Source organism: Equus caballus, chromosome 19 (assembly GCF_041296265.1).
Source record: "Equus caballus isolate H_3958 breed thoroughbred chromosome 19, TB-T2T, whole genome shotgun sequence".
Lineage (NCBI taxonomy): Eukaryota > Metazoa > Chordata > Mammalia > Perissodactyla > Equidae > Equus > Equus caballus.
Window position 1 is genome coordinate 54,204,416 of NC_091702.1, and position 16,032 is coordinate 54,220,447.

The following is a 16,032-nucleotide window of genomic DNA, read 5'->3' on the forward strand; positions in this document are numbered from 1 at the left end:
CTGTTTGTTTTTAACTTAACCTCCACCAACAAAAATCATTATCGGAAATATCCAACAGCCATCAGCCATAAAGTTAATGGGGACTCGGATGCATTCTAGGGCTTCATTAGAAGGTCAAGACGCCACAATAAATCTGATCTGTGCCTCTAGTTGTGAAAATATAAACTTAGCTATTCTGCACTTTCAACATAACTCTGCTTATAATTCCTTACACATGCCAGGCTATTTGTCTCTTTGCCTTTACTCAAGATGTGCCCTCTTCTAGGAAAGACTTTTATTTGCCTGACAACCATTCATTTCAGACCTCATCTCTTTCAAAAACTTCTGATGCTTCTCATCACCAGATGGGGCCATAGCCTGTGCTCATCAGTGCTGCTGTAGCCCCCACTGTATCGAAGTGATTGCTCACCAGGTTAACTCCCTCCGTGGGAGGCTGCCTGGCTTACCTTTACATCCCTAGTGCTTAGCTGTGGTTGTGCTATCTCGGAGGCCACTGCATGCCTCCCCATGACAACAGACACCTCAGATTCCGCCTGTGACCCTCCAGAACCATGATTCCAAACTCGACGTTCGGGTATTTTTTTCTCAACTAAAATTCAAGACCATTGTTGTTTGTTGCTGGAGGTGAGGTCACCAGTGGGCTTTTGAAACAACATACATCTAAGTGCCAGGTCCTCAATGCCTGTAACTGGCGCGTGCTGCACCTGCTGTTCTGGAATCTTTGCCCTGAAGGCTTTGCTGCTGGAGCCATTGCTCCGTAGGTCCCATGTTGGGCACAAGGTGCAGGCTGCGATCAGGTCACCTGAGGAGTGTGTCATGGCCTGCTTCTCAGAGGCCATGGTACCCTGCTTAAATGTCCCCTTCTCGCTGGGGCGGGGGGGGGGGGTGTGTATTCCCTGACCCCAAGGGAAAATGAAGGTAACCTATTAGTCACTCCATCCTCTTGTTGCTTTATTTTCTTCACGGCATTTCTCACCGTCTGAATCCTTATTGTGATTTCCATACCTTTTATATGACATTTTATTCACACAAGGATTATTCTTGTAAAGTTTCTAATATACTTCAGACGGAAAGTCAACTTCTTAGTATTTCACTTTTTTCCTTTTTATTCTTAAAGGAGGATTCTCTGGCTCACATTTCAGACGTGGAAGAAGTTTGCAAAATTTATGAAGGAGGAAAGAGTAAAAGAAGAAAGACGTGAGCAACTCCGGAGGAAGGTCGCTGAAATCCTTCCAGACTTCCAGGTGCTCGCCCCACCGTGACTCAGTCGTACCAGCAGACACTGGCCTTTGTGAAAGAGGAGTCCTGGGTGCAGTCAGCATGGCCCAGTGCAGTGTCTACAGTGGGGCTCTCGATTGGTCCATCCTATGTGTGTCACCTCCACCCACCTTAGGTGCACATCCCTGGTTCATGTTCTGTCAGATACTTCTCAGATCAAAGGAATTATTCAGGGAATTTGTACTTCCTTCTTTGATTTCTCTTGGATTGCTAATCAGTTCACTCAATCATTTATCACAGCAGGATCATCAGGAGGAACAGTCTAGAGCTCTGCTGTTCCAATGTATCTTAGGTATTTTTAGCCTTGTAAACTTTAAGAAAGACAAGTGTTTACTTGCCTGAGCCTGTAAAGGAAAATGTGTCCTTGCAGCTTAATGTACATTGTTGACAAATGTAACTTTAATAGAAATCAAAAGTAGTCACTACTTAGAAAAGGAGTCCTAAGTGGTCAGTCTTCTAGAACCTTAGCATCAGCAACAGGCATTCTGCCAGACCCCGCCCTGTGCCCGCTCCCAACGGAAGGCCGTGTATCAAAAGCTAAGTACGCAGCTGCTGGAGGGCGGCATGGCCTGAGTGCAGAGACACTGGGGCAGCAGACAGACAGTCCTCCCCAGTGCACCTCGACAGGCGTGAGGGGATTCCAGAAGCTAAGGACCCTGCCAAAAGCAGTCCAGCAGTTCGTTAGAATGTCTGCGCATGCTCCCAATCGCAGCTTCCAAATGACAGACTCGACCTGTCTTCTGGTCCTCAGCTCAGTTTGATCTACACATTGAGATACCATCCAGAATTCAAAGAATACTTGAATCTTTAAGGTGTTAAAGACTGACAGAATGCTCCCTTCTGTGAATTGGCTCAGAGAATTAGCTGCTAGGAAAAAAAAATTTCAGTACAAAATACATGTTTATTACAAATTCAGGCAGTCGATGAGTGTGCGCCCAGTAAAACGAGGAAGGCCCTTGCGGCCCTGAGGTAACTGCTATTATCTGGTAAGTTGAGCATTTGAGTTGGTAAAATAAAATTCTGTGTGGTGTTCAGTAAAGCCTGTTATTGTCTCTTACTTCCAAGAAGGGATATCCAGCTACAGCGCCTGCAAAACGACTTACATCCTTCTTCTACGGAAGATGTGTGATGATTTACTCAGCTGACAACACACCCTGAATTGAACTTCACTTCTTCTACAATGTTCCTATCCCCACACATCTTCTCCTTTAATATGATTATACAGTTGTCATCTAAAAACTCTTTTCAAGATTAACGGCCACTGAAGAAAACAGGACTAAAAAGAATTCATACTTCATCTTTTTCCATTTAATCACTCTCTACTTATACTTAACTGTAATACACTTGCAGAATATTGGCTGATATTAGCACCCAGGACTCAAATACCAATTTTATTTCAACGCCAAGCCTGTAGGTAAGGAAGGGTGAATCCCTCAGGTACACATGCCAGGGGCCTAAATCAATCCCATAAAGCTCAAGTCCTCTCTCTTAAGCTTTCTTTTATTTTTCTTTCACCTCAAGCAACAATTAGAAATTGAGTCTAGCAGCCCAAATTCTGATTGTGCCAACAAGAAGTTTTTACCTACTTACAGAACCTTCTGGAGACAGGAAAATTACTTAGTAAATGACCTGTGTTTCTTGCTGGACTATCTTAAAGGTATGATTTGAAATGTTACTGCTAACATAATGCCCAAATAAGCAGTACCCCTGGCCTACAAAACTGGGAAATCACCACCAGGAAAAGGACAGTGTAGGGCCACGGATAGGACAGGTCCGCAGGATGGGGACATCGAGGCAGCTGAAGAGGCAGCCTAGCTAAAAGGCAGGGTTTTCTTAAAGCAAGAGTGTGCGGGAAATATGCCAAGAAACACCAACTATTTTCCTTAAAGAAAGCACTTTATTTTCCATTTAAACAACTTGGTCACAGTACATTATTTTACATAAATGGCAGTAATTTTTTAAAATCTCCATTTAAAAGGCCTTGTGTCTGAGTCTGAGGTGGTGAGAGGATATGAATACAAGTATAAAAAGAGTGCAAAATTTTTAGCCCGCAGCCTCCAGAGTTGGCTTCAGAAATCTCCTTTAACATTGCTGGGCCGGTTACATTAAATATTAAATTTACTATTAAATAAATACTCCTGGGTTTCCTTTAGTCTAACATCAGACCCAGAAATGTAATCAAAGGCAAGGCTCAAAAGCCCTAACAAGTCAAACCATCAGATCACCAGACCAGAGGATCACGAGCTGAGCAAGTTCTAAATATGGCATCTTGTCAGGGGCTCCATCTGAAGAAATACAGAATTTTAGCTGCATCAATAACTGGAATAGACTAGCTCTGGTTTTAAAGCTTTGCCTTTAAAGTAGCAATCTGCTAGAAGTGAAAGGTGCAATCAGGAAGGCTAGACCAGTCATAAGTCACAAGCCCACCACGGAACAGCCACAAGCTCTGACAAATTTGTCTCCATTCACCATGCAGTCTTGGGCCTGCTGCTGATGCTCCGGGGGAACAGTCAGCGCCAGCTGAAGTGGGGATAATTGTCCATTAGCAACAGGATTAAATTTAGCCGATTTTGCAAAAAGTCTGTATCAATCACAGCAAACATCCACAAGAACACACTGAATTCTACTCAGCATTAAGCACGGCTCTCCTCCCCTGCGTCACCTTTGCAACGTTTAATATAAAATGGCACACTTGTCACGCTGCTGAGGAGAAAACCAGATTCCAAACAAGCGCCTCAAGCAAAACTCTCTATTAGCCATTGCTTGTTTGAGGAAATTCTCCTTTTTAAAATGCAGGGTACCAAAATATGGCTAAAAGGAAGTCAGGTCATATAAACCCACTTACCTAGTTTAAAGAGACCCTTAAACCTCACAAAACGTTAATTTTTAAACATCCTGGTTAAAACTGTGCTTCTAGACATCACACTTTTGCTTACATTAGTTGAGTTCTGTAATAAAAAGCTAATGTCCTACCCAAAGGAAAGAGAGCCTATTAAGCGGATGGTCAGTATCAAGGAGAGCCTTACTGGCATTGTGCTTTCTGGCAGTGGAAGATTCCGGTATAGAAAATTTACTCCTGCTAAAAATATTAGAAGTACCAAGGACTACTGCATAAGAGAATGTTTGTAGCAGTGTTTCTGTGAGGGAGATGGTACGGTGGAGGACGATTACTTCATTCACCAAAGAAAACACTACCTGGAGAGCAAAGATTTACAGTATCCTCAACAGACACTCAGGCGGCCGACATGACAGAGCAGCACAGTGTCCCTAAAGCACAATTAAGGCCTGACTTCAGCAGCATCAGAGAGACCGCCCAAAGAGGCGCCGATAATGGTCAGTTCACTTCAGATGGACCCAGCTACCACCACGGACTCTTTGGGTATCAAAAGAAACATTTTAAATATTGAAGGATTTTTCTCCTTTCATGAAATCCTCATCCTTAACTATTTCTCCCTTGAATCTTTCAAACGGACCTGTTTCTACAGGAATAGTACACACTGGCAGGACAGTAATGTCAGTGGTCAGAATACAGTAGCTCATTTATTACGTTCCACATCCAGTATGCGTTTAACAGAGGCTGAGGACGCTGGGGAGAGAAAGGAACCCACTTGTCCGGAACTATGTTGGGAGGAGGGTGGGTTGTTCCTATGCCCAAGAGACTGCAGGTTTATAGGTTTGCAGGGCAAGTGCCCATGGCTGCCACAGCCACATGTTTCTCTGGGACTCATTTGTTCACAGAGGCCCTGTCCTTTCAAAGGACAAACTCCTTCAAATAGCTACAGATCATAAATAGGCTTCAGAGTCTAGGAGTCTAGGCCAAGGATGTCCCAGAGCCGACAGACACACTGCTCACAGAGCGCCCCTTGTTTGCTACTCCTTTTGGTTCAAGTATTTCAGGAGGTGTTGACCCCCATGAAACCACTGAGCTTTTCAAAAGGTTTGAGCTTTCTTCTGTAAACTGCCAGTTGTGAAGTTCTCAAGGAACTTAAAACAAGCCTCTCAATTCCAGTAAGCCAGACTAATATACAAGGAGTCCTTATCCCAGTGAGGGAAAAACGGAGCTGTCCCATCCAGGCAACCCTGTGAGGGGTGTGCTGTATAAAGATGGTGAGCATTCCTATTCTCCCAAATGACTTTGGTCTTTTGGGTACTATTCATCTTCGTTGCATGACATTTTGATTGTAAAGATTTGGCAAGAAGCTAAAATTACTGACTATACTGATATTTCTATGGACTTTATTATCAATTGTTAGAAAGGGTTGGCTATACATCTGGCATTCAAGAGAATATAACTAGAGATTTCTGGCCACATGTGCTATCCTTGGCATTATTACTCTCTCTTATCTCAAACCTATACAGAAAGGAATTTGTTATATCAGATCCAATGTTAATTCCAAATGACTGCTCAACTCTTGCCCAGGGCGAGGGTTTTCCTGTAGAAACCACAGCCTCTGCTCACATCCCCAGACTGGCTCTTTGGCTCATCCCAGTGGAAGATGGAGACTGCTCATTCAACAGTCCATCTCTGGGGAGAACAACGATAAGCCTGCATAAAAATGTGGCGTCCGTCTCAAGGATAGCCTCGATCAATAGCAGGACTAGGGACGGTGCCAGCTACAGAGGGTAGAGTTGCAGGAAGTAGCAATATTTCCTCTCAACACTTATAAACCTCTTGCTACAGAAGCATGCACAGACAGTCTGAAAAAGCTGGCAATATTTTCCCTATATTAAGCTATAAGCCAAGGCAAATTTAAGGACTCATGAATTATCTTTGGGATTGCAAAAAAAGTACATGTACATAACCATATTTTTCAAGAGGGTATTTTACCCATCTGAAATTGCCTCATCTTAATTCTGTGGCAGAACAGACCATTCTATATAATAACTTACTCCTTTATACATTTTCAGTTTTGAGATATGATTAAAGAAACAACTTGATATTTTAGGAAGAGCTGGGGAAGAACAGCAATCCATTAATGAGTGGAAACCACAGGTACTCTGCTTTTTCTCTCCTAGAGAGACTTTTATCTAGGGAAAGGTGAATGGGAAGTAATGTGCAAGTTAAGTGGAAAGATGTCAGTCAACTCCTCAAAGAGTTCATGCCAGAATAACGTGAATGCCAGAACGCTGGTTTTTGCAACTTAGTGCCATAACTGACGGAGTCTGAATTACTTACATGAACAAAAAAAAATCAAGCCCTTGATATTAATCAGCCACCATACCCAGGAAAGAGAGTAAAGTTCAGCATAAGGGTGTCTGTTCTCCTCTTCCAGCCATTGTCACAAGTGTGCTAGCACCTTACCAGGTGAGTCATGGAAAGAGAGAAAAACATTAATGCCCACTGGAGTTATTTATAGGAAATCCAAACAGAATAAATACATAAGAAAATATAAGAACTCATCACCTAAACTCATGACCACTATCCATCATACTAGCAATAATTATTTCATGATTGTTATCAACTGTCCTTTCAAGGTCAGATGACAGCAGAAATCCATCTGGTCGTCTTCTACCCTGTTTGAGTAGTTAATGTCTCAAACTTGAGAGAGAGACATTCCCCTAACTGTATGACACGGTACTTGGGGACCTTTTTTTCGCTCTGAAGTGCTCAGAATGGATTACTCTAATAATATTCCCTTCGATGTTCTGACCTCCAATCATTTTTTTCAGTCTTAGGATTTTCCTAACAATACTTCACACCTCTCGGGTGCTTCAGTTGTTTTTCAGTGCCTTCCACATCCCTCACCCCCGACGTGATCCTCATGGCCACTCTGTGCGGTGGCCAGGGCAGCATGAGTACCCCTCTCTACAGATGAACCTGAGACTCGGGGAAGGGACACGACTGAGGGTCACATGGCCATTAGGAATTGAAAGAGGGACTAGAACCTGTCCTAATCCAGACCCTTCCTCCTGTGCTAATGGACACGAACTGCTTCTATCCATGTGCGTGTTAGTAATCCACCTCCTTTTCAACTTCTGGTGACTGAGTGAGTTAACGAGGTGACTGGAAAGGAATGGCTCTACTTTCACTGCTTCAATATAAAAATCTCTTAAGTTGTGAAATCAGAAATACTAACTTCTTCCCAGTCCAGTCTCTAACCCTGAGCATGGCCCTGTAATGCCTTTAAGAACCTGGGGATAAAAACGAACATCCAGCATGGACACTGAAGTGTACGATGGAAGGGAGCGGAGGGAGGCGCTGTCCCTCAGAGAGAGCCGTTTAGAAGGCACTTCAGACAATGTCCTCAGCAGGGTGATGGAACGGGTGAGCGCCCAGGGTGGAGAACTGGTGCCAGTTCCGCAGGAAGCCCCTATTGTACTGGCCTGTGTCCACGATGAGCCCACAGAGAAGCCGGCGCCCCGTCTTCTGTCGAAGCGCCTGCTGGACTTCCCTCTCCGTCACGTTGTAACTGATGTTGATCAGCTGGATCAGGAAGATGTAGGCCATGCCTGCTGTGATGATCACAGAGTACCACACGCAGGTAAAGGACAGAGCCGAGCTGGGAGGGGAGAAAGGGCCAGTCAGGGCTGCTGGTTTTCTCACATTCAGAAAGCTGTCACCATTCTACATTTTACACACATAGTACTTATTACTAAGGCCTTTGGCACCTTCCCCATCCGAACTGGAAGATACTTTTCCATCCTCGGAACACCAATAACTTCTACTTACATCTTAAAATTATTGGTACCTCTTTTCCTAGTATGTTATACTAGGACAGCAATGACTGTTTTTTGCATTTTGTATCCCCCACACAACCAACACAGCACCTGACATAACAGTGTTCAAAATCTGTTTGCTGAATGAAGGAATAATTCCTAAATTCTTCTTAACAGGAGAAAACACAGGTGCCATGAGCTTGCTATAACCATCCTCAAGGCAGCCGCGGGTGAGAACCCAGGAAGCATGCTAGCTATTCCTCTCCGTTCTCTTCAGCCCAGTGCTGATAAACACAAGACAGCCCCCAATCCTGGAGGGCCCCTCCTTACGAGCTATGTAGGAGCACCATCCCATTTCAAATTCAGCTTCCCAAAGCCAAATGGAATCACACAGGACAAGAAAGCTTTCAGCTCACTGATAAGACTGTGAGGAGAGGCTGTGATTAGCGTCTGCCGACTGGTCATTTTCATTCAAACCTTGGCAAATGAGTTAGCTGGGAATAAATTCATTTAGAATCATTTGTTCAATCGGAAGGGACCTCAGAGATGATTAAGTCACCATAAAGACGAGGAAAACCAAGGCCCAGCGAGGAGATGTGAATGGCCTGTATGGGGCAGAGCCACCGGTGAGAAGTAATGGCAGGACTGGGTTCCTCATTTGGTTTAAGCAGCCCACAGAAAGTTCACAACACTCCTGAGTAACGTACAGACAGGCTCTGCTTTAAGACGTTCATCACCCAGAGTGCTACTGAAAGATCTTACAACTACTAAGACTCTCAACAGAGAGAGAAAAGAAATTTATCCTGAGGAGGACGACCAACCTATTCTAATAATGCCCATCAACGTCTAGATCTATGACGGCAATGAGGAGATCTGCCCAGGGACTCGCAGAAACAATTACCTGCATGAGGTACTCTGTAGATTAGGTAAGGAGGGCTCTGGCAATGAAGAGAGAGAAGAGGACCGTATGAGCAGAGCTGCCCCAGCTCACACTGGGGACCACAGACACCACAGGGCACCCACAACAGAGGCAAACTATAGAGAAGGAACAACGAACATGCAGGGGGAGCTCGTGGCATCCTGGGAGGGGATGGCTGAGGCCAAAGCTGAAAAGTCCCAGCTTCTGCCCAAACCTGGAGATCTTCGCAATCTATCAATGTGCCCCAGCCTAACGATGCTGAAGGAAATTTTGACCTAGATACCACAGTAATCATGAGTGGTTATTAAAAAAAAGTAGAACAGGAAAAACCCATGGAGGTTAAAAAGAAAGGAAAGGTCATAGAGATTGTGAGCACTTCACAAAAAAGTCAGAAACAGTACATTAAGATTGGGCTAAAAAGCATCAGAAAGCAGCCATAAAGTGAGAAGTTCCCTGATATTTATGACAAAATAAACCACATACACACCCAGGGACTGCTAGTTTATTGTTTTTGTCTCATTGTTGCTACCTGGGGCACGTGGCAGTCATTTGACCCTGGAAGTCCCTGATTAAGCCTGGTCCAACTTGTAGAGTACTAGTGCCTCACTTTCTAAGGGTCAGTGATCCTTTGGACGTCACCCTAGAAAAAATACACCTATCCACTACACGATTTTTGTTGGCAGCCCCATAGCCTGTCCTGTGTTTTGGTTGAGAACTCATAACCTAGCAGCAAATCATAGCCCCTTGCATTAAAAGCAACACCCATTCCCTCTTCTGCGGGCCCCTGTGCTGTGGTACCCGCATCTCACCTGTAAGTTGCATAAACTCCAGGACAATAGAAGAGGGCTGTGAAGACACTTCTGTCTCTACAAATGGTGTCCAAGGTCAGCGCTATCCCGTACACCGACGTGAGCAAGAAGATCGAAAGAGCAAGTATAAATGCTTGATGATTTGATTCTCCGACACAGCTATTTATCCTCAAAACAGCATGGGGGGGAGAAAAAGCAAACACGTTTTAAAAAGGTCTCTATGAAACTCACATCATCAACAAGAGAGCTCTTCAAACAGGGATGGTGTGAATTTCAGTTACTACAACATTCTCTTATTTTTCAAGTTTAGGCAATTAAAAAGTTGTCCGCTGGGAGATGTAGTCTTGCATTCTCTGCTCTTTCCAAAGCGAAATCATATCATTAGTTTAAGGACAAGACTAAGTAAAAAGCAGAATCCTAGGGGCCGGCCCAGTGGCGGAGTGGTTAAGTTCACACACTCTGCTTTGGTGGCCCAGGATTTGCAGGCCTGGATCTCGGGCACGGACCTAGCACCGCTTGTCAAGCCACGCTGTGGCGGCATCCACATAAAATAGGCGAAGATTGGCACAGATGTTAGCTCAGTGACGATCTTCCTCAAGCAAAAAGGAGATTGGCAGCGGATGCTAGCTCAAGGCCAATCTTCCTCACAAAAAAAAGCAGAACCTGGCTAACAAATCTTTCTAAATAGAAATAAATGAAGTCTTTTATCCAACTATGAAGAGAATTAATATTGTAATCACCACACAAAGAAAGGGTGATGTCAGAGTTACGAAAACTTAAAAATGATGTGGACGATAAACAAACACATAGATAAAGAGAACAGATTAGTGGTTACCAGAGGAGAAAGAGGTGGGGGAGAGGGCAAAAGGGATAAAGAGGCACATGTGTACGGTGACAGATAAAAACTAACCTACTGGTGGTGAGCACAACACAGGCTACATAGAAACTGAAATATAACAATGTACGTCTGAAATTTACACAACGTTATAAGCCAAGATGACCTCGATAAAAAAAAAATGCTAAATCAGAAGTATTACACAGTATGGGAAAATCTGTTAAAATATATGTATTAAGAAGATCCACAGAGGTTAGAAACATGGCGTGTGTGGAACTCGGTAATATCCTGACTACCTGTCAGGTACAAAGAGTCGCGTGTCACAGCCATTTGTAGGGCATGATGTACAGGCGGCCCTTCTGCCCACTGTGCACACGGATGTCCCAGTGGGCAAAGATCTTCTTCTAAGCAAGGCTGTCAGGCCGTCTGCAAACCAGCACTTGTAAATGGGCTGCCACACCCCCACACACACACAGAGGAAGAAATGACAAAGATACAGAAGTGGAAAATCTAGAAATAAAAATACCTGTTTACTCCTAAAGACCAAGCCCTAGCAAGGAGCCGTCCCTCTACCTGAGCCCTGCACTTGAGGTCCACCCCGATGCCCTCCTGGCCTTCCCACACCCACACCTTCGTCCCCTTCTGAGGGGGAGGTACGCTCCATGACCAGAATCCCGGCTGTAAAAAGCATAATTCATTGACCTGACTGCCTTCAGAGGAATACACTTGTAAACAGGCCACTTACAGCATTCACATCCGAATTAACTACACCTCCCTTAGCTTAGAGATTTATTCAGTAAAGTAGCAACATTATCTCTAAAAGTTGCACTTCCTATTTTATGGACCTTAACGTGTCTTCATTCGTCAGTGGCCAGCCAAGAGGTACAAAAAAAAGCCCATCTCTCCACAAATAACCAAATAGGGAGTTATCTGGTAGGCCTTTAACTCAGTAACGCAGAAGTCATTGGTAGCATCAAAATGATCAAGGATGTACAGTGAGAGGACAAGAGTCACCCAAAGATACAGGAACACCTTCTTGAGCTCTGTGTTCAAAAGGAATAGCACAGGAAAATAAGCCTATACTGATTCTAAGAAATTCTTAAAAAAAAAAAATCATTCAACTGTAGATCTCTTTTAGAAAGGAGAAGATAAATGAGGAGCAGCTCAAAAGAGAATAGCAAAATTGCCAAAAAAAAAAAAAAAAAACCCTTCAGGAAATGACTGAAGAACTAAATTTGTGAAACTCAAAAAACTGATGACTAAGTGGGAACATCAGAACAGCCCACAAATATCTACAAGGTGTAAAGCTGGGAAGGAGACATTTTAGGATGGCACAAGGATCAACCACGGCAAGAGGCTCACGGGAATCTACACTTTGGGAGCCTCCCAATTTTTCCAACATACCAGACGCAATGATGATCCATTCTCCTCACACAGATGCCACAGATCCGGCAATGCCACGCCCGGGCTGGCCGCACCAGCTGGCACTTGGCACACCAGTCCTCCTTCACCTTGGTGGGGCTTCCAGCCAACGTCCTGGAAGAGCCCTTCAGATCATCCTTGGGCGTGCGGTTGTTGAGACCGCCTGATGACTCTGCGCCAAGGAACCCTTTGGTCTTCTCCTGCCCTTTCGGGTTCAGGCATTCCATTTGGCTGCTGCTTACAGATCTGTCACCGCTTGCTGGATTTCTGAGGTAGCCTGGATTTTTCTTGGCTCTGTACAAAGCTAAGAGGATCAGAAGTAACCCGCAAGTAAGAAGAGCCAGCTGAGTGGGCCTCACATGCCCTTTGGGGACCACTTCTTGCAGGAAGACGTAGTACATGTAGCCCAGAGAGAAGAGCCCGAGGCTCAGGAAAAACAGGGTCTGCTCCTTCCTCCTGTGAGTGAGGTAGTAGTACCACAGAGCCAGCACAGGGAGGGAGGTCAGCACCACCGCTCCCAGGAGGAAATGCCAGGAGGCCACGCGGAGGAAGACGGGCAGCAGGACGAGCGGGGGAATGATGCTAATGTTAACTTTTTTGGCTCCCCTAAGCCAAGGAACTCGGAGGCGATCAGAGATGGTATCCATGATTCTTTCACAAGTCTCTGGTTGCACAGATTTACACGTAATCCATCTATCCAAAAAGAGCACAAAGAGAAGGCACTTCATATGGGTTTGTTGAATCAAAAACTGAACACTGTAGGCCAAACAGCAGGATAAATGATAAAAGAGGCCAAGGGCCAAGTAGTCTACTTTCTTACTACTAAACATGAGTTTTTCAGGCTCATGGATCATTTTGTAATGCAAACAAGAAGATAACGTTTAGAAATTCAACAACTAAAACTATTTCTCCACAAAACAAACCCACAGGAATACACACATATTCCACACAACTACTGTTTACTCTTGGGTGGGTGTACAGACCTAAGATTCTCAAAAAAATTCACCATCTAGTTTGAAGACAACACAAGAATTCAAGAAATATTAGATAAGTGACAAAGCAGCAAAATCACCCAACAAACTATTATGGTGAAACATCATGAGGAGCACTCAGAGGAGACTGAACACTTCTGGGTGGAGTCATTCGAGGGGTCTTTGCAGAAAAGCTGGGCTCTGTGCTCGCCCTTGCTGGCTGGCTAGTATTCGTATGGCTGGAGAGGAAGGGAGGGAGGTGTCCCAGTAGAGTCGGGCGTGTGGCACAAACCTGTCCTGGGCCTGCGGAGTAAACCAGGTCAGTGGGGGCAGGGATCTGAATAAGGAAGAGCGGAGATCAAACCAGTGGGAGTCAAACAGCTGAGACTGGTGAACACGTGGCATTGCTGACTTTTTTGCACACTTGGGCTAGTAAGGAAAGGAACAGTTTAAGGAATGAGAACATTGGTTTAAGGCAATTAAAAAAAGTAGGGCTAGAACCTGGAAGTGAGTGGGAGATAACTATAGGGGAGTCCCACGGACCAGTGGGACAGTGGAATGCTGGGAGTATCTCCAGAGAAGGGCATGGAGAGAGCAGAGACTCAGGGACAGCCCAGGTCTCGAGGGCTGGGAGGCAGGATGCATTAGAAGGTTAATGAAGAGCTGTGGGCGTGAGTTAGAGGTTATGGAAACAGCATTACTTCTCCACTCATTAGTGCAAAGGGCTCCATTTTCTCAGTATGGATTTTAGATGAAGTCTAAAGAACCTCTATTTAATGACACTTGTAAAAAAGACTATAGACACTGTCAAGGAAGGATTACAAGGGGGTTGTAGGGTCTTCAGGAGTCAAGGTTGGTTACCAGACTACAGTGGTCCCCAAGAATGCTCTTCATGGCTAGATTAACGCACCAAGCACTAAGGTTGCAATTTACCATTGCAGTGATTTTCTTTAACTAGAAATTATTATTAACGGGAAAAGCAAGTTTCCAACCTCCTTATTCTTCTCACATAATGCTTTTCCTATGACAATAGTTTTTAAATAGAAAATTATTTAGAAAATAGATATAAACCAGGTTATTACTGTTTGGTACAAAATTCTTTCAGTGATGTTGAAAGTTATCTTTTAGGATAGTAATTTCCATCACTTGGGATCATGGTGAAAACAAAAGCCACATACAATAGCATCACTCAAGACAGTGTTGCTGCTCATGCTGAAAGCAGCCAGTCCAAAGGAGGGACATGCCTTCTGCATGGATCTCCTCCCCAGAAACAAGGGGGGAGACCAATTCCAACAGCAGGAAACCATCTTTCATCCCTCAAGGCCCTTTGTGGCCAGGTGCAGTCCAGTCCCAAGAGGTCATTCTCTAAATGCTGAGACCAGTGGGAATGTAGGAACCTTCTAGTACTACTGCGTTCATTTTAAACTTACAGATTCTGCTGGCGTGCATTGTATTTTTTATACATTTACCTTGCCTACTATGCCTTTATCTGCCTATTATCTCCATCATCTTCTCCTTTTAAATGAAAAATAATTTCCTAGTAAACTGAGCTGAAGAGACAGCTGTGCACTACTGAGTAATTCATCTTTATAAAATTCTCACACGTGATGGAGAAGAAAACTCTCAATTTTAGCTCCTTGGAAACAGAATCAAGAGCCACTTCTAGTGTTCTAGATGGCCAAGCTGAACGTGGACACGGTGGTTCTCAAAAGGGCCAGTGGCGTCAGCGTTAAGACACGCAGCTCTTACCTATCACATCCTTCGTCCAGATCTTGGCAATCACACAAACAGGCGGCCACGTGGTTCTTCTCCCCATTTCGATCGATGTACTCGCAGCAGCACAGGGGCTCCAATTCAGGGTCTTCTGCTTTGTTTTTCTTCACTGGCTTCATGCTGCTCTTCCGTGTCACGATTCCCACCTGTCACCATCAGGCGTAAGAAGCCCTCAGAAGGTAACGGTGGAAAGAACACAACTCACATCTTGTAAACACATCCACGCCTCTCTGATCAACCGCCAACGCCTGAGAAATCAAAAATGAGACGAAAGAGGGGGAGGGGGCCCCGTTTGCATCGGGCTTGTGTGGCTCGGCTCGGCCAGACCCGGAGCTCTGGGGCTCCGAGCCGCCTTCACCGCCCCTTCCCATCCAGGGCAGGCGCCGTCTGGGCACCAGCCGTTCCCACGGCGACCGCCGACCACGCGGCCCGGGACGGTCGGGCGCAGGCGGCCGGCTCACCTGCGGGCGCGGGCTGGGGCGGGGCGGGCGGTCCCCGCCCGAAGCCTGGGCGCGGGGGGAACCTCACCCTCGGGGCTGCAGGCAGGGCAAAGCGTGTGCCCGCGGGGGCCGGCGGACACGCCCGGCTGCTGGGGCCGGCCGCCCGCGCTGGGGAAGCCACCCGGCGCCCGGGCTGCGCTCGGGGTCGCCGTCCAGCTCGGCTCCTCCGGCCTCGCGCAGGGTCCCGCCCCCGCCAATCGCACGGCCGTGGGCGGGCCGCGAGCGCCGCCCCGCCCGAAGAATGACCTTGGGAGGGAAGTTACCTGCGCTCCGGGGCCGAGGTGCGGCGGCAGCCGGGGCGGCTGAGGCGGAGGGGACAGGGGTCGGCCCCTCCAGACGCGCGCACGCGTCTCCCGATCTCTGCTCCGCGGGGCTCCCGGCGTGACGGCTGGAGTCGCGGGGTCCCTGGCTCCGCGCTCCCACCTGTGACCACAGCCAGCCGCGGCCGGGCCGGTGCGCCCGCCTCCCCGCGCCGTCCCCGCCGCCCCGCGGCCGGCCGGCTCGGCGCCCCAAGTCCGCGCGCGCTTCCGGGTACCCCGCCCCCGGCGCCGGGGATGCCGGCCCGCCGGCACGTGCACCGCCCACCGCCCGGCGGAGCCCCGCGAGGCCCCTCCCCCGCCCGCGGCCCCGGCGCCCGAGGACGCGAGGATCTCAGGACGCGCTCCCGGGCGCGGGGCCGCCCTCGCCCCTCCCGGGTCCGCGGGTGCCTGCGGGCGGAGCGTGGGCGGGGCAGCTCCGAGGCCCTCGGGCCGGGGGAGGGGCCGAGACGGAACTGCGGGAAGCCGGGGCACCCGGAGGCCGCCTAGAGGACGTGAGCCCCGGGGGCCGGGCAGCCCGCACCGCCCGCAAAAGGCGACGGGGAGCCCTC

At 46.9% G+C, this 16,032-nt stretch overlaps 2 protein-coding genes across 11 annotated transcripts in view; one reads left to right on the plus strand and one right to left on the minus strand.

Moving 5' to 3' along the window:
• The window catches only part of CCDC191 (coiled-coil domain containing 191), a 69,128-nt gene extending 66,811 nt beyond the window's left edge, over window positions 1-2,317 (plus strand). For all 5 annotated transcript variants that reach the window (XM_014732878.3, XM_070242758.1, XM_001502814.6 and 2 more), the window contains one exon: window positions 1,118-2,317. In XM_014732878.3, coding sequence (XP_014588364.3) covers window positions 1,118-1,262 — 145 coding nt within the window. In that variant the 3' untranslated portion in view covers window positions 1,263-2,317. The remainder of the gene's footprint in view (window positions 1-1,117) is intronic.
• An 838-nt stretch (window positions 2,318-3,155) lies between these two features.
• On the minus strand, window positions 3,156-15,652 carry ZDHHC23 (zinc finger DHHC-type palmitoyltransferase 23). Of its 6 annotated transcripts, none has more exons than XM_023623739.2 (5): window positions 15,428-15,652; window positions 14,641-14,912; window positions 11,903-12,613; window positions 9,664-9,822; window positions 3,156-7,778 (listed from the first exon to the last, which is right to left on the minus strand). In XM_023623739.2, exons 2-5 carry the CDS (start codon window positions 14,781-14,783, stop codon window positions 7,511-7,513), a joined length of 1,281 nt encoding a protein of 426 aa, XP_023479507.1. In that variant the 5' UTR covers window positions 14,784-14,912; window positions 15,428-15,652; the 3' UTR covers window positions 3,156-7,510. The 6 variants fall into 6 exon arrangements, with proteins under 6 accessions (XP_023479507.1, XP_023479504.1, XP_023479506.1 ...); XM_023623736.2 differs by having other exon boundaries at window positions 9,664-9,831; XM_023623738.2 differs by lacking the exon at window positions 15,428-15,652 and adding an exon at window positions 15,193-15,350 and having other exon boundaries at window positions 9,664-9,831.
• Window positions 15,653-16,032: the final 380 nt, after the last annotated feature.

Bases quoted from the DNA above. Each gene is read 5' to 3' on its own strand.
- ZDHHC23 (XM_023623736.2), bottom strand. From the start codon at position 14,783: ATGAAGCCAGTGAAGAAAAACAAAGCAGAAGACCCTGAATTGGAGCCC. The intron at 9,832-11,902 runs GTATGTTGGAAA...TGCTGTTTTGAG, and splicing joins ATGGATCATCATTGCGTCTG to GATAAATAGCTGTGTCGGAG. The intron at 7,779-9,663 runs GTGAGATGCGGG...CTCCCCTCCCAG, and splicing joins GGAGTTTATGCAACTTACAG to CTCGGCTCTGTCCTTTACCT.